We start from the raw sequence: 18,363 nt of genomic DNA, 5'->3' as shown, positions 1-18,363 counted from the left end.
TATTCCAACTCAAACGTCCTCACTACTGTACATTATATCTCTATCTGGTAATTTGAGAGACATTCAGTGTCTTTCTCAAATTACCAAAAGCCAGCCATGTTAGTCCTATTATCCGGTAGAGTTCACATGTTTGAATACCTCTACTACTACTTCTTTTGTGCACAAATACTGGGTTTTTCTAAATAAGTATGACTAACTTTAAGAGGTAATTCTACATGAAAAAATAATGGTAGTGTGCTCTATAAACGTATGTCCGGAAATGCTTCGTTTCCGAGATCCGGGGTGTTGAAATTTTCCTTACAAACTGATGATTTATTTATTGCTCTAAAGAATAATGTTTTTTTTTTAAATGGCTAATATTTCAACTTGTGAACAACTTTCAACTTTGTTTTTAACAGAGAGCCGATGATATTGTTTTATTCATAAACAATATTTTTTTAAATATTTTTTGCTCATATTCAAATGCTAACGATAAGTAATATATTTTTTTATAATAATATATTTTCCTTTTAGTTGAGGAGAAAAAAGAAAAAACGCTGAAATCGATTTTGGAAGCTAAACAAAAAATTAGAAACGAAATTTTGAATTTGAAGAACAAACTGAAGTTGGCAAAAGAAACAATTTCCTCTTTTAAAGAGGAAATAGCGAAATCTCAAGACAATCAGTTTGTAATGTAGTATTAGTATAAAATTTGTATATGTAAATTTAATTATTTTAAATAAATATTTGTATGCCTTTCTTAAAAAAAAGCATGAGTGTTTTATTCAATTTGTAATGAAATAAAGTTGTGTATTATTTCCCAAATACGTTTAATAAAGTGGCATTATTCATTATCATCACGGTGCTACAGCCCTTAAGCCCATTTTGCAGTATGCTAATATTTTATCCGCTGCTGCTAGTTTACAAGCAGTTTTATACTTTCTTACTGCAGGATGTAAACTAACCTGATGTTTTTAATTTTAAATTTAATTTCCTTTTCACCAAATCTGGGTATATTCATTGAATTTTCTAAATCCAAGTACGCGGATTGTTTTCTTTGATTGTTTTTATAATGAAAGAACTTAATTTTAGATAAGCATTCATGTTCTAAATACTTCGAAACAAATTTCAAAGTTGTCTTCGCACCGGCGAAACGACATCGTTACGACAAGAGTAATTTAACTCAAGAAAGAATTACTACTGCAGCAATGTTACCATTTGTCATAACAATGTCGGAAGGCCCTGCTTTTCAGGGTGCCTACTACACAGTCCTACCTGAGGAACATAAAGCCAAAACGTTATGAAATAAAGGGGTTCACAGTTTATCACAATTTTCTCTTATGCTGGGGCAACAGTAACGTCTAATGCCGTTAATTAACGCATTATTTGCATTACAGAGATGGCAAATAATGCGTTAATTAACGGCATTAGACGTTACTGTGGCCCCAGCATTACAAAAGGCATATACATTATATTAATGTTGAAAGTAGCAAAAAGGAAACACCTAAAATTTATTTGATTTATTTCTTTTAAAATTATCTGTGTACAACATTGCCAGAAGAAAAAAAAAATATATAAAGTATATCAGAAAAAGAATATAGGATTTTTTTGCAACATTCTTCCAAATGATTCTGTTCATCCCTGGTCTTTTCTCAATAAATCCATTTGGTTGATCTGAACAGTACATACCATACATATTTTCATGTTCATTTTCAATTTCATGCGTATAAAAATTATGTACACCACTAGTTTCATCACAATATTGTTGATATTTATTTTAAATATATTCTCTGTATATGACTCTTGTCAGATGAACAATACATATTCACATAAACTACCTATAACACAAAATAGGACCCTTTTTGCAACACTTTTCTCCATTTGGTTAATCTGAACAGTACATGTTTGCACATTCACTTGCAGTTATCAACATTCTACATTCAACTCTTCCAACTTTCTAAAACCATTCCAAATTCCAAAGATTCGTTTCGGACTTTTTTATTACTCGCTGAGCCAGTGAGCTTAGACGCGTGGTGGGAGGGGCTACTCGCCCGAGTTACTAAATTACTTGCTACTCGCGACCTATTTTTTTTATTTTGAAACTAGTTGTATTGTTTAGTACTGCGTAGATTTTTGTAAAGTTAGAGTAAAAGAAACATTTATACTTTACTTTACTTAATCAGTAGACCCATTTGTACCTTTCGGTGTTTGGCCGTTTATAATACAATTCATTAATTACAATATTTTACAATCTTCTGACGTGTCCTAGCTCTTAACGAACTCTCTCCATTCCTTCTTATTGGAAGGCCATCTGTGTTGTTTCCTGCCAAGTCTTACCCTTACTCTGCAGTATCTGCGAGATGTCACTGTTCCATTCTTTAATGGGTCTTCCTCTTCTGTTCTTCCGTATTGGTTTGGCGTCCCACACTCTTTTTACTTGTCTATTATTGTCCATCCGGGTTAGATGTCCGAACCATGCCAATTTTTTCTCCTTGATTGAGTCGAGTATCGGTTTGATTTTGAGTCTTTCTCTTATTTCTTCATTTCTGATTATATCAGTTCTTTTTACTCCGATCGTTCTTCTGAGGTATTTCATCTCTGCTGTCTGAATTCTGCTCTGCTGTCTTTTGTTTAATATCCAATTTTCTGCTCCATGTCACCGTAGGTCTATATATTGTTTTGTATATTCTTACTTGGTCTTTGTTGATATTTCTTTGTTATTATGGAATCCTTTATTTAGTGCTTGGAATAGTTTTCCTGTGTTTTCCATTCTGTTGTTAAGATCGTCCTCGATGTCTCCTTTGTTGTTGATTACTGTTCCTAAGTATTTGTATGAATTTGTCTGTATTATTTTTTGTTGGTCTATCATTACTTCTATTTGATCTTCCGTCCCTTGTTTCCTTGATATTTTCATTATCTGAGTCTTCTCTTTGTTTACGTTTAAGTTGTATTTGCTTGATTCTAGGTTCCATTTCTCTAAGTTGTATTTTAGTTTTTCTGCTGTTTCCGCAATTAATACTATGTCGTCTGCAAATATACACATCTCAGCGTTTATCATTTGCATTCTGTTCCAACCGATGCAGTATTGCTTGAAAGTTTTCTTACATTCTTTCACTATCTCATCTATTACATTTACGAATATCACTGGGCTGAGACTTTCCCCTTGTCTAACTCCTTGAGTTGTTTCAAATGGTTCTGACTGTATATTTAACATTCTTACTGTATTTGTTGTTTTCATGTAAATACTTTTTGTTGCTTCTATCAGTTCTCCACTTACTGATTTCTTCTTTAGGCTTTCCCATATATCTTTTCTTTTGACTGAGTCGAATGCTTTTTCCATGTCTATAAAGCTCAGATATATTTCTCTATTTTTCTTTAAGGCTTTTTTTTACTTGTTGCATGGTGAATATAATATGGTCTTGTGTGATGTGTCCTTTCCTGAATCCACTTTGTACGTCCTCTAATTTGTGTTGTTTCTTTTCTGATTTTCCTTTCTATTATGGTTTCGTATACTTTTGCGACACATAGTAGTGATATACCTCTATAGTTCTTACAGTCTCTTGTGTTTCCTTTCTTGTATATAGGTATAATTACTGCATTTGTCCATTCTCTGGGTATTACTTTTCTCTTCCATATTAGGTTATATATGTATAACAATTTTTCTTTTGCTTTTACTCCTATATATTTCATCATTTCTGGTGCTACTTCATCGCTTCCTGGTGATTTTCCAATCTTTATCTTGCTTAGTGCTTCTTCCAGTTCTTCTTTTTCTATAGTTTCTGGATTTTCCGTGTTTCTCATGGATCTTCTCTTGATGTGGCTTTCCTTCTCCATTGTATTCGCTTGATCTCCATTCAGTATCAGCTGGAAATGTTCCCTCCATCTTTCCATTATTGTCTTATCGTCGTTTATTATTGTTCCTTCCTTGTTCATTATTTGTTTCAGTTTCGTTTCTTTGTTGCTTCTTAGGTTTTTCAGTGTTCCATAAAATAATTTTACGTTTTCTGTGCTGTTTTCTTCCATTTTTTTCTCTGAATTTTTCCCAACTTTTCTTTTTCTCTTTCTAACTATCTCTTTAACTTTTGTTCTTTGTCCTATTCTTCTCTTTATTCTTTCCATAATTTCTTCTTTTTTTTATTTCTCTTTTCACTTCATCGTTCCACCAAGATGTTCGTTTCCCTCTGTTGGTATTTCTTGTAGTTCCACATATTGATTTAGCTGTTTTTATCATCGCATTTTTAAATTTTCCCCATTCTTCTTCTATTGTTTCTGTTATTTCATGTTCATCGTCCATTTCTTTCTCTAACACTTCTGTGTATCTTATTTTCGTTGATTCTTCCCTCAGTTTATAAATTTATTATTATTTCTTTGTGTTTTCTGTTTATGTTCTGATTTCTTTTTATTTCTTTTCTTTTGCTTTTGAATGTGGTTTCTAGTAGATAGTGGTACTATCTACTAGACTACCAATTTCATAACTTCTTTTCACCCTTACGTCTCTTATCCAGTTCTTCTGTTTTTTGCACTGTAGTATAGTCTATAATTGATTGTTCGTTTCTTGATTTGATTTCTCTTGTGTATCCTTTTATGTTGGAAGTGTGTGTTCATAATCACCATGATATTGTCTATTCAAAATTCGAGTAGTAATTTCCATTTTTGTTTATTTTTTCCTCCCCATAAGGTCCGATGACATTGTTCCATTTTTCAGCTTCTTTCCCCACTCTACTGTTCATGTCTCCTGTGATCACAATTTTCTCTGTACAATAATTTATCACTTCTTGTAATTTGTGCCAGAACTCATTCTTTTCGTTTTTTGTTGCGTCTTCATCTGGTCCGTAGCATATGATTAGGTTTATATTGGTTTCCTGTGTATACATTTATTTTAAGTTTTTTTTTAAATACTCTTACAAAAAAACCCAAAAAAATTTGTTTTATTTTTTATTTTACTTGTTTTTGTATATTTTTCAATAAAACTACCCGGGACTTGATATTATCTATCTACAACTACTGTAAAAATTTGGACGTTCTGTCATGTAAGGATTCAGAGATATTTGACATCAAAAGTTAAAAAACTTAGTATTCGGAAAATCGCAAAAACAATAAACACTCTAATAGGCTATAAAGAAAGGTACCGGTACCAGTGGCGTAACCAGGAAGGATTTTGGGAGTTATAACCCCTCATTTGGATGTACTTTCAGCTTAATCCATACCCCCAGAGGCCCTCCAGTAGTTGTAACCCCCCCCCTTAGGATCATTTTGGTTACGCCGTTGACCAGTACACGGAAGTTGAGTGCGGATGTTCAAAAAACAAATAATTTTGTAACCATGGATATTATTTACTATAATGTGTTTTGGAAAGAGAAGATTTCAGAGAATAATTTTTAATCATAACCCAAAAATTTTTTAAAAATTGTCCGAGTTTGGCTGCCTTTAATGTCGTATGCCTTCTTGTCACAAGTTCGACTGTTGCTGTTTGTATCGGACCAAGAGCTTGGGCTTTTAATCAGCTCATGGTCCGATCCAAACAGAAGCAGTCGAACTTGCGACAAGAAGGTGCGCTAATTTCCGGTGAAAAACGTATTAACAAAATAATTAATTCAAAAAGCGACCATATAACAACAATGTTTTTTAATGTTTCTTTCGGGAAAAAGTGACGTAAATCAAAATTTTTAGAGGAAAAATTATTTCGAATCAAAATGTCGTTTTTAGTTGTTATTTTCTTTTAACGAATATTTTCTTCTATCTTATTCTAGCCCATTCATAACAGGTAAAATATTGATACAAACATTTTAAAGCAAATATTTTGTTTTCGCTATCCTGTAAAATTTTAATATTTGTTGCTACGTAGAAACGGGTTGTGCGATGTAACCTGGCCCGTCTCTGCCGTCTTCCCAGGACTTTACACTGAAACAAGTGTCGAGAAGACGACATTTATTTTAAAAGAATATCTAAACTTCTGACATGTGATTAGAGACCGAGAAAATAAACACCTTCTTACTTAAAATTGTTTAATTTCTAATAAAATTTAAATAAATCAAAATATTTATACATATGGAAAAATTGTAATACAATATAATCATTAACGTAGCCTTTAAACTTAACCTACAGTTGAAGTTATAAGCTCAGCAACGTCAGGATCTGGCGACCTGACTGTTAGTTGCATCGTAACACATTCGCCCAAAGCTAGTTTCGCTCTTACTAGTATGTCAATACCTCCCCTGAATACACCTAAAAACAAAAAAAATACGTAAAACATATGAAAATTTTCAGCAACACTGCAATAACATGAAAAGTTGAGCAATATGGATTTTGGAAATGACAACTTAACTTGAACTTTGCTGCTATTCAGCTCGCATTATCCTGAAAATTGAAACTTGGATAGAAGTTTGTTATATTAATCAGTTATACTCAATCTACTGATAGACCAGGGCATTTAGCACTAAAAACACCCAAATAAATAAATTTTTAAATACAGCACCTAGAGAGCTGCAGTTTTTTGCATTATGTTCAGGATGACGTCAGGAAAAAAGTCTACTATTCAAAACTGGGTGGAAATGCATAATTGCACTGTAAAGTGCATAAAATGCATTCAAAATTGCATAAATATAAAAATAAAGTCAAAATCAGTATATTAAGGAACAAAATTTATTATTTGCGGGGTTTTTGGGGTAACTGAATACGATTACGCCATCAAAACTGACCCACGGATCACCTGGTGCCCAATGCCACGGCAAGAGACGTCATCTTCTGGAGTTTCAATGGTTTTCAGCATTAAATCGATGAAAACGGATTACTCACGGGTTTTAGGGGTCGCTACATACGAATATGCCATCAGAATTGACCTCAGGAGTACCTGGTGCCCAGGGTCGCTACTAAGGCACGTCATCTTCTGGAGTTTCGAGGGATTTCGGCACTAAATTAATGTAACTGGTCTACTGGGGGGTTTTTTTGAGGTGGTTAAACAGGAAGATGCCATCAGGATAGACCTTGGGATCACCTGGTGCTTAAGGCCACTGTAGGGGACGTCATCTTCTGGAGTTTCGAGGGCTTTCGGTATCAAATTGATGCAAACGGATTACTTACGGGTTTTTGAGGTCGCTAAACACGAATATGCCATCAAAACCGACTCCCTGTGCACCTGAAACTCAAGTTCACTGCAAGGGGCGTCCTCTTCTGGAGTTTGAGAGATTTCGGCGTTAAATTAATGAAAGTGGATTACTCGGGGATTTTTGAGTCGTTAAACATGAATATGCCATCAGAACAGACCACCGGATTACCTGTTGCCCAAGGTCACTGCAAGGGACGTCATCTTCTGGAGTTTCGAAGACTTTCGGTATTAAATTGCCATTCAATTATAAAGTGCCATTCAATTGTCTTACTTATGTATATATAAAATGTATATAAATAAAATATAAAATAATATAATACTATAAATTTATATATTTCCCAGATCGATTTACTATATTCTAATAGGACAATGTTATTATGAGTTGGCGTTGTTATTGATCATCGTAATCACTAGGTACTTCAGACTCCTTCATCTAAGTCATACTCGTGTTCAACAATCCCAAAAACCCAAAAGTAATTTGTTTGCATGAATTTGGTACCGAAAACTCATGAAACCTCAGAAGATAACGTGCCTTAGGCACCAGATGCTAAAGTGTGTGTTCTAACGGTGTATTCGTATTCAGCAACCCCAAAAAGCCATGAGTAATCCATTTGAATCAATTTAATACCGAAAACTTTCGGAACTCCAGAAGATGGCGTGCCGTAGGCACCAGCTGGTCCGGTGTCTGTTCTGATGGCATATTCATATTCAGCAACCCCAAAATCCCATAAGTAATCGGTTTGCATCAACATAGTACCGAAAAACCTCGCCCAGAGGATGACGCCCCTTGCAGTGACCGCGGACATCAGGTGCTACAACGGTCTGTTTTGGTCGCATGTTCATGTTTAACGACTTTAAAAACCCCCGAGTAATCCATTTTCATCAATTTAATACCGAAATCCCTCAAAACTTCAGAAGATGGCGTCTCTTGCAGTTACCTTGGGCGCAGGTGCACAGGGTGTCGGTTCTGATGGCATATTCGTGTTTAGCGACCTCAAAAACCCTCCAGTAATCCATTTGCATCAATTAAATGCCGAAACCCCTCGAAACCCCAGAAGATGACGTGCCCTAGTAGCGACCCTGGGCACCAGGTACTCCGGAGTTTAGTTCTGATGGCATATTCGTGTTTACCGACCCCAAAAAACCCGTGAGTAATCCGTTTACATCAATTTAATGCCGATAACACTCGAAACTCCAGAAGATTACGTGCCTTAGTAGCGATCCTTGGCACCAGGTACTCAGTAATTCAATTCTGATGGCATATTCGTGTTTAGCAACCCCAAAAACCCGTAAGTAATTCGTTTGCATCAATTTAATACCGAAAGCACTCGAAACTCCAGAAGATGACGTCTCTTGCAGTGACCTTGACACCAAGTAATCCGGTGGTCAATTCTGATGGCATATTCGTGTTTGGCGACCTCAAAAACCGCCCGAGTATTCCGTTTGCACCAATTTAATACCGAAAGCCCTCGAAAATCCAGAAGATGACGTCCATTGCAGTGACCCTGGGCACCAGGTACTCCGGAGGTCAATTCTGATGGCATATCAGTACTTAGTGACCCCAAAAACCCGTGAGTAATCCGTTTGCATCGATTTAATGCCGAAAACCATCGAAACTCCAGAAGATAACTTCTCCTTGCACTGAACTTGGACACCAGGTGATCCGGGGACCAGTTCTGATGGCGTAATCGTATTCAGTGACCCCAAGAACCCCCAAAGTAATAAATTTTGTTCCTCAGTATACTGATTTTAACTTTATTTTTATTTTTATGCAATTTTAGATGCATTTTATGCACTTTACAGTGCAAATATGCATTTCCACCCATTTTAAATAGTAGACTTTTTTCCTGACGTCATTCTGAACATAATGCAAAAAACTACAAGTATCTAGGTGCTGTATTTAAAAATTTATTTATTTTGTGCTAAATGCCCTCGTCTGTGAACGCTAAACAAAAATAGAAGGGACTCGTGCAAGTAATTAATATTTCTTTTCTTGTTGTTCATATTATGGTCTTGTAGATCTTAATTTTATCAGTTAAAACAAGTAAGTTAAGTACATGAAGAATAGTCTTCTTCTTCTTATACTTGTTATAGATCTGTCGATCAGTTAATTCCGACGTTGAAGTATTTTTTGAGAGGTAGACTGCTAGCTATCTCTTAAGTTAATTCCGACGTTGAAGTATTTTTTGAGAGGTAGACTGCTAGCTCTCCATCTTTTTGGTGGTCTCCCCGGTGGATGCTTGCCAGCTGGTTTTCCTTCTAGCGCAATTTTTGGTAGTCTGTGCTCCTCCGTTCTTTTTACATGACTGAACCATTCTCTTCGTCTTTGCCTACCCCATCTTACTACATCTTGCACGCCACATTGTTCCCTGATGATGTTGTTTCGTATTCTATCCCTTCTTGTCTTCCCTGTTATTGCTCTTAGTGTCTTCATTTCGGCTGTTCATAGCATGCTTTTGGTTTTATTGGCGTCTTCTCTTGATTCAATGTCATAGGTCATAACAGGTCTGATGCAAGTTTTATAAATTCTAACTTTGTTGTCCATTCTCATGTATGGGTTATTCCAGACCACATCTCTTAAAGATCGGGACGTGACTGCGGCCTTGTTTATTGTTTACCAAAGACCTCTTAGGTCTCTGACTGGTTTATGATAACTTGATAAGTCTACACCTAGATATTTGAACTGGTTTAGCTGTTCTATGGGTTTCCCCTCTACCACGAGCTTGTATCTAATTGGATCTTTCGCAGTGTTAATGCATTTTGTTTTCTGCATGGATATGTTCATGTTGAGTCGTCGACATACTTGGTAGAATCGATAAAGTTGGCTTTGTAGGTCATCCTCATCTTCTTCAATCAGGGCTGCACCATCCGCATAGCACACTATACCGATTCTACTGTGACCGAGTCTGTATCCTAGTTGTGGTGATTCCACATCTTTTAATATTTCATCAAATGAAATGATAGAAGAAATGGATGAACTAATAGAAGAACAGTGTATATTACAATAATTTGAAGATTTGAACGGTGCGTAATAGACAAGACGAAAACGGCGGGTTCGTTGGAAAAAATATTCCAATGAGATTTTTTTGCATAATCACATTCGTGAGACATCCCAGAATAAGGTTCAAGAAGTCTCCCACGCGAAAAGTGGTCCAAATTTTTTTTAAACATTTTTTTTTTCAATCAAATTGCAAACATCAATATCTTCGGCCTGGACAATTTTTTTTTAGGTTTTTTGGACCATTCTGGACAAAATAGGTCTCTTATAATTTTTCTCTAACGTTGATCGTTTTCGGGTTATAAGCAATTTAAAATTGAAAAAAAAAAACGAAAAATAGCGATTTTCAAGGCTTAATAACTCGGTTAAAAGTTATTATTATGAAAGTCAAAAAGTGACTAAATCAAAGTTTAAAGCCCTCCCTACAAGATCCTGAAGACATTTTTGTCATTTTGGTTTTATTGGTATTTTAAGTAATAATAATGAGCGCCATGCACGTATTAGGCGGCCGTCAATGGTGAGTGCGAAAGAGATGCCATTCCGGCAGTCCAATCGTGCATCTTACTCGCACTCACATTGACAGCCGCGTCAATACGATCTTACCGCTCATTGTTAATAATTAAAAATAACAGCTTAGTAATAAATTAATGACACAAATTCTTCAGGATCATGTAGGGAGGCTTTAAAATTTCATTTATTCACTTTATGACTTTCATAATAATAATTTTTAACAGAGTTATTAAGTCTTAAAAATGGCTATTTTCGAGGTTTTTCAAATTTTAAATTGCTTATAACTCAAAAACGATCAACTTTAGAGAAAAATTACAAGAAACCTTTTTTGTCCAGAATGGTCCAAAAAAACCTAAAAAAAAATTTGTCCGGACCGAAAATATTGTTTTTTGAAATTTGTTTAAAAAAATTTGGAGCACTTTTCGCGTGGGCGATTCTTGAACCTTATTCTGGGGTGTGTCACGAATGTGATTATGCAAAAAATCTCATGGGAATATTTTTTCCAACGAACCCGCCATTTTCGCCTTGTCTATAAGGAAATGGGCGAGTCACAAAGTTGTGTAAACAATATTCGTTACGTAGCAGTTTCGTTTTCCATGTATGGATCGCCAGTCTATAGCAAAAAACCCTTTCGAGTACCATTTCTCCCATCCTCGTTAGCCCTGATCCTGCCTTGTACCCAGGGTTGGTTACCCAATCTCTGGCAGAGTTGCGCAGGTTTCCGAGACTTACCCGTGCCCAGGCCACACTTCGTGAGAGGTGAGAATAGAGATTGAATAGAAGAGGCTAGAGATGCTAACTGGAAACAGCACTTTATATGCGCATTACTACTCGTAGTCCTTAGAAACAAAATAGTCCATCTAATTTATTAAGTACATCAAGTAGTAACGTCCACTACTTGTATTATTGGTTTTTTTAATGAAAACACATTTTTCATTATCACTTTACTATTACTGACACTTCGTTGGTACTAACAGAGTAAAATAAAAAAGTATATCTTACCAGCAAGAAGTAATGTGTGCGTAGATTTACCCTCCGGTACTCTGTCAGTCCTTTCCGCAGGCTGTAATCCCAAGAACTGAATAATATTCTTAACAGCGCCACTTAGCGTATTGATGGTCAAGGAGTATGTATCCTCTTTTTCTACATAAGTAGCTGCAGCTTCTTCCCAGGCTGCAGCCCAATTTACTTTGCTTACTTTTTGAATTTGGTCCCCTAATGTTATTTCGATGTCTTCCAGTGTATATTCATCATCGTAACCTACGACAAATATGAAAATAAATAATTTGGGTATTATAAATAGATGTTAAAATAGTGTATCATTATAGAATAATACAGACATAACAAATTTATAAATATCCTTTTGATTCTACTAGATATAAATATTGCAATATCTACACTACCACTAGATATTGTAATATCTACAGTACCCGTATTTGAATAAGATTCATGCACAAGACAGTATAAATATTTATGGTACGATTAATGATAATTTCAAAATAGCAATTCCTCTTCTGAATGGCATAGGACTAGATGGACGGAAGATTCGAATAATAGCCGACTTGTACTGGACTCAGACAGCTGAAATTATAATTCTATGTCAGTCCGAAGAAGTTCCTATTATAAGACGAGTTCGCCTGGAATGTGTGCTCCCTCCACTTTTGTTTAATTTACATCTGCAGTTGGTAAGAAGAACAACAAGGGAATACTGGGAACAGTTTACAAAAAGGATGGAAAGCAACTTCTACGGTACACAAAAACAAATACATATATCGAGATTCATAAGAAACCAACGGAAAGAAATGACAGAATTAAAGGAATACAATAACATACCAGCAAACGAATGGGAAAGATGCTTGACGGAACTGTGTAAAGGAAAAGAAAATAATAATCAACTCAATAACGTACCTGAATTAAGACACGAAATAGAAATCAGTTTTCAGGAAGTAGAGATAGCCATATTCACTCAAAAATAGAAAGTCACCAGGACCAGACCGAATAACCAACGTGTTTCTAAAATACGGAGGAAGTTTAACCCTACAGATGACAAAACTTATACAAAAACTAATATTGCTCTGCAAAATACCAGACTCATGGAGAAACAGCATAATGATACCAATGTTCAAGAAAGGAGACAAAGAAGACCCCAACAATTATAGAGGTATAGGTAAATCTACTGAACACCTCACTTAAGCTAACCACAAAAGTCCTAACCAACAAAATCAATAAACTAACAATTTTATCAGATGAACAAGGATTCAGATCAGTCCCTGCGTAGACGCCATATTTGTACTGAGACAAATCACAGAAAAGGCCATCGTGTACAATAAACCGGCATATATATGTTTTAGAGACCTGACAAAGGCTTTCGATCGAATATAAGTCGAAATGTTGACACCTACTAACTGTATAGAAGAAACATACCAATTTATATTATAAAAACCATCGAAAACATCTACTTCCATAATCGAATACAGGTAAAGATAAATGGAAAACTAACACAGTTTATACCAGTACAAAGCAGCGGAGTCAGACAAGGTGACTCGTTAAGCCCACTGCTCTTTAATGTAATAATGGACGAAATAATAGAAGCAGTAATAATAATATTATGTTATGCAGACGACGCCGCGCGCGCATTAATCGCCGAGACAGAAGACGATCTCCAAAGATTAACACACATCTTCAATACAACAGCCAAGAAATATAATATATCAGCAGAAAAAACCTAATGTATGACAACATCTAACGACATCAACGACAACGATGTAAAATCGAAATTGATGGGAAAATAATAAAGCAGGAAGCAAGGTTTAGATATCTGGGAATAGATATATCCAGTTACGGAGATGTTGAAGAGGAAGTACGACAACAAAGCTTAAAAGCAAGTAAAGCGGCGGGATCTCTTAATGACACAATCTGGAAGAACAAACACTTAAGACAAGACACAAAAGCAAGAATCTATAAAGCAGCAATTTTACCTATATTGACAGACACGGCGGAGACAAGACCTGACACATCTAAAACGAGACGACTACTAGAAACAACAGAGATGAAAATACTTCGACGAATATCAGGGAAAAGCCTGTTGGATAGGGAGAGAAGCGAAAACATAAGATCATGCAATGTAGAAGACTGGATAAATGGATGGGTGACAAAACGGAAACAGGAATGGAACGAATACATTTGTAGCATGGCAGAGGATAGGATAGTACGAATAGCACGAGATAAGTCACCAAATGGACGAAGAAGTATTGGCAGGCCAAGAAGAAGATTGTGTGATAATTTAAACAATTTAGGAGGCTAATAATGAAGAAGAAACAGGCTTTAAAGCCTACATACAAGAAGGAAGAAGAAGAAGACATCTACAAAAGATTTTCAGAGAAACTGTGGAAGGCAGAATGGGAGGTATAATTACTAAAGGAGTAGTCAACATTAAGATACGCTGATGACAGAGTTTTGCTAGCAACGGTTGATTTACAAATGCTTCTATCAGTGGTAACAGACCATAGTAAACAAATGGGTTTAAAGTTAATACAAAGAAAACCAAATGGATATTCATTGGCAAAATCAAAAATACAGCGAACAATCTAACTGATATCCAGATAGATGGAGAAATAGTGGAGAGAGTACAATCATACAATTATTTGGGATGTTGGGTGGAACTTATCTCATGAAGCAGAATAGAGCCATCCAGAACATAAATTAAGAATCGAAATAGAAATAAGCAAAACGAACGAAAATATCTACCAGAACGAAAACATCTACCCAATAAAGGTAAAACTAGAAGAAGAACTAGTCAAACCAACTGAAGCTGGCAATGGGACAAGACAGGAGAATTTCCTGAGCCCTCTATTGTTTAACCTGATAATAGATGAAATAATAAATAAGTAAGAACGAAAAAAGGATACCAAATGGGAGAAACCAAACTTTAAAAAAATGTGCCATGCAGGCGACGCAATACTAATCTCTCAAAGAGAAGATGATTTACAACAGTACCAATTTAATAAAGTGCCAGAAAATTTAACTCGATAATTTCCCTAAAAAAGACAAAATGCTTGGTTGTGCCACCAAATCTACTAAGATGTAAATTGGAGCTGGAGGATCAGATAATGGAATAAGTGATAGAGTTTAAATATCTAAGCGCAACATTGTCTAGCTACGGAAATCTCGAAACAGAAGTGTAAGATCAAGTGCATAGAGGCTGCAGGATGCATGAATGAAACAATGTGGAGAAATAAAAATATCGGGAAAGAAATGAAAAGCAGAATTTACAAAACAGTAATCAGACAAATACTGATATATGCGGTAAAAACACGACCCGACACAGAGAACAAAAAGAATGCTGGAAAAAGCAAAGATGAAAACCTTTAGAAAAATTGACGGTAAGACAGTATGCGACAGAACTAGAAGTACAGAAACACAATTGAGATGCAAAGAGGAGAATATCAAAGGCTGGCCAGGAAAGAGATACAGTGGCGGCCGGTCAGGGTCGGCAGTACCGACCCACACATTTATAGATATAGATTTTTTTAAATATTTAATTTAATCAGTGTTGATGTCATTTGTATCTGTGAAATAAAAAAAATATGTCAGAATACAGACTGAATTTTATTCATGGTTTTTAAAAGGATTCGCCCAATCCGAGCGTTAAGTGATCCCTGCGCATAAGGGACTTTTCAAAAAATGAATGATCCGAGCCATTCATCTGACTGTTTTCGGCAAGCCGACCTCAGCTCATCTCGAGCTTGACGATTTACACGTAAAACTCAACGAAATACGAGTCGAAGAGCAACCAAACGTATATTTCTCTCTGTAGGCATTAAGCGGCAGGTACGGCACATTTAAATCTGCTGATGTTTCATTTGGAAGCATCGGCAGAAATTGTAAAAAATAATCATGCCGTTTTACGTCGTTTAATTGATATTGTAATTTATTTAAGTTGTAAGGAATTATCATTTACGGGACATGATGAATCAGAGCATTCGTTAAATCAATAAATACGATTTGAAATTTTCCAATTTTTTTTCTGATTCGAAGATATTTAGTGGCGTGTCTAAAACAGTACAGAATGAACTAATATAATCAATTAGTTATATTTTGAATAACGTTATTGAATCTGATATTCTGAAAACCATTTGCTTTTCGCTAGGCTAGAAGTAGATGAAACTTCTGATTATCATGTCATTCACAACTATCAATTATTATTGTTGTTCGATAGGCGTTACGTGGTAATATTTATGCGAGGTTTTTAGGTTTTACAGACGTCATTAAAAGCAATAAGGCAGAATATATTTTTGGTGTTTTAAAGGACAGATTAAAATTTTTGGATATCAAAAACAAATTGGTAAGGCAAATTAACGAGGGCGCTGCCGTGATGTCCGGTGAATTGAATGGTCTCCAGGCAAAAGTTAAAACTATTGCACCACAAGCTTTATTTACTCACTGTCATGCGCATAGAATGAATATAGTTTTGCAGGATACGTATAAAAAAATTAAAGAATATCGTCTTTTCTTGCCATTTTAGCTCGCCTAAACAGACTACTGTTTTAGAACAATTTGTTTCGAAAAAAATGCAAACAGTTTGTCAGACACGATGAAATTTTAAATCTCGGTTAGTTTTCACTGTAGCAGATTTTCGTGAATAGCTTTTTGGAAGTTTTTTATTTTATTCTGTTTGAGATCGGTTTGAGAACCTTATTAAATCATTACTCTTTTAAATATTTTTAAGAAAGTGTTTGCCCAAACCCAATTGGTATTCATTGTTGTTCAAAATCAGTCAATCGTCATTATTTATTCCAAAAACAAAATAAGAAAGCTGGTGCAAAATCTCAGAGGTTTTCGTAATGATAGAAGTTTCCAATATATACGCAGTGACGTTTTGGATTCGCTTGATATTTTCGAACCACCCCAAAAAAGACAAAGGCATGATACATATCTCGAAAAACGAGTATATTTTGAAATTTTGGATACCTGCTATTATGCAAATAGATACTCGTTTTTCGAATTTTAAAGATTTGCAAATTTTTTACCTCTTTGATAATTCAAAATTTAAAAGTTACCTTCGCCAAAAAATTTCCAATATATTTATTTACAAGTTACTTAAAAATTATGCTGATCCAAATATTTTCGGAAAGTGGGATAAGTTACAAATATGTATAATTTTATATAGTAAGTACTGCAATTCACTACAACAAACTGTTCATAAATTCTCTTATTACCACTAACTTCTGCCTCAAATGAACGGGATTTCTCTTGTCTCAAAATAATCAAAACGTATTGTCGAAACACTATGACACAAGAGAGAATGTCAAGTAAACCAAACAAAAAAAAAACAAAAAATTCTCCTATGATGATTTAAGACTTTTAATTAGATGGTATACCTATATGAGGAGACAAAAACAATCTTGCCAATTCTGTCTCTAAGGCCGCGAGCCGCCACCGAAAGAGAAGTAGAAGAAGAGAGTAGAATGGAACGATCGTATAAGCAGAATGACAACAAATACAGTAGTAAAGACGGCGAAAGACGGTTTCCCAATAGAAAGACGATCAGTGGGAAGACCACGAAAACGATGGAACGACAACTTACTGGAGGCACATTGAAAAAACAGACAGTTATGACTACATAAAAAGAACTCAAATATTATTTTCTCAGAAATTAGTGTCAACATTTTTGATACTCAACTATAATTAACATTTGATCTATTTACTCACCCTCATCAGAATCTGGTATTCCCGTTGATGGATCACAATCTTTCACTAAGAACTTCAACACGGCTCCACACGTACCAACAGAGTTGGGGAGATCATCATCAGGCAACTTAACTACTACATATGTGGTACCGGTTTCGTTATAGTGCAACTTTTCACAAGGTATTTCTGCCAAAATTTCGAAGGTTTCACCGGCGTCTATCTCCACCTAAACATAACAAAACATACAGCTACACAAAACATACAGCTACAATATAGTCAATAGACACATTCAACTATTAGCCCGATCAGGGAACTCAAAATTTTACGAAAACCTCCAAAAAAATAAAGGACGGATGAAAATTTGGGAATAGGTAGTTGAAATTGTCTATTATTATATAAGAAAAAGTTTACAATTCTACATCCCCTCCATTTTACAAAAATTGGGAAACACGAGGTGAAAAATATTTTCCCGGGGGTGAAAAAATATACGTTCAAAATAAGTCCGGAATTGGATAAAATGACTAATTCTAAGCAACTTTTCTTCTATAGAGTTTTTTCACGAAGTCAATACTTTTCGAGTTATTTGCGAATTAATATGTTCATTTTTAACAAAAAAAAAAACATGTTTTTTGACGGTTTTTCGCAGATAACTCAAAAAGTAAGTACTCTAGCGAAAAAAATATTTTTAGTAAAAATATATCTTATAAAAAATTGAAAAAAATGGTGTATGCGTGGGGTCTGCAGACCCAGTAGAAGCAGAGTTGTAGCTAATGAAAAGTAGGTTCTTCTTCGTCAAATTCTAAATCGAATATTTCAATGTAAAATAACCAAAAAAAAACGGAGCACTTTTCGGGGAAATTTTATTATAACTTTTTTAAAGTGTTTTAAAAAAGGTTAATTTTTGTTTTTTAAAAAAACGTCTAACATTAAAAGTAAGTGAGTTACGCTCAAAACATTGTTGGTCCCTTTTATTTTTTGGTAAAAAAATCGCGAAAATCACCCTCTTATTAGCTTCCCAAATAAAATTAATCGTTACCGCTTCACAAGTTATTTTACTTATGTATTGTTTATATTATCTATA

General features: G+C 35.0%; 2 protein-coding genes across 2 annotated transcripts in view; one reads left to right on the top strand and one right to left on the bottom strand.

Moving 5' to 3' along the window:
• The window catches only part of LOC114334648 (YEATS domain-containing protein 4), a 73,065-nt gene extending 72,316 nt beyond the window's left edge, over positions 1-749 (top strand). Inside the window, exon 4 of the mRNA XM_028284737.2 lies at positions 514-749. Coding sequence (XP_028140538.1) covers positions 514-677 — 164 coding nt within the window. The 3' untranslated portion in view covers positions 678-749. The remainder of the gene's footprint in view (positions 1-513) is intronic.
• Positions 750-5,967: 5,218 nt separating this feature from the next.
• Positions 5,968-18,363, bottom strand: part of LOC114334649 (coatomer subunit gamma) — a 73,731-nt gene continuing 61,335 nt past the window's right edge. Inside the window, exons 12-14 of the mRNA XM_028284738.2 lie at positions 17,304-17,508; positions 11,595-11,852; positions 5,968-6,204 (exon numbers count right to left, since the gene is read on the bottom strand). Coding sequence (XP_028140539.1) covers positions 6,074-6,204; positions 11,595-11,852; positions 17,304-17,508 — 594 coding nt within the window. The 3' untranslated portion in view covers positions 5,968-6,073. The remainder of the gene's footprint in view (positions 6,205-11,594; positions 11,853-17,303; positions 17,509-18,363) is intronic.

Source organism: Diabrotica virgifera, chromosome 7 (assembly GCF_917563875.1).
Source record: "Diabrotica virgifera virgifera chromosome 7, PGI_DIABVI_V3a".
In the NCBI taxonomy this organism is placed as follows: domain Eukaryota; kingdom Metazoa; phylum Arthropoda; class Insecta; order Coleoptera; family Chrysomelidae; genus Diabrotica; species Diabrotica virgifera.
This window is presented reverse-complemented; position numbering and strand designations above follow the sequence as displayed.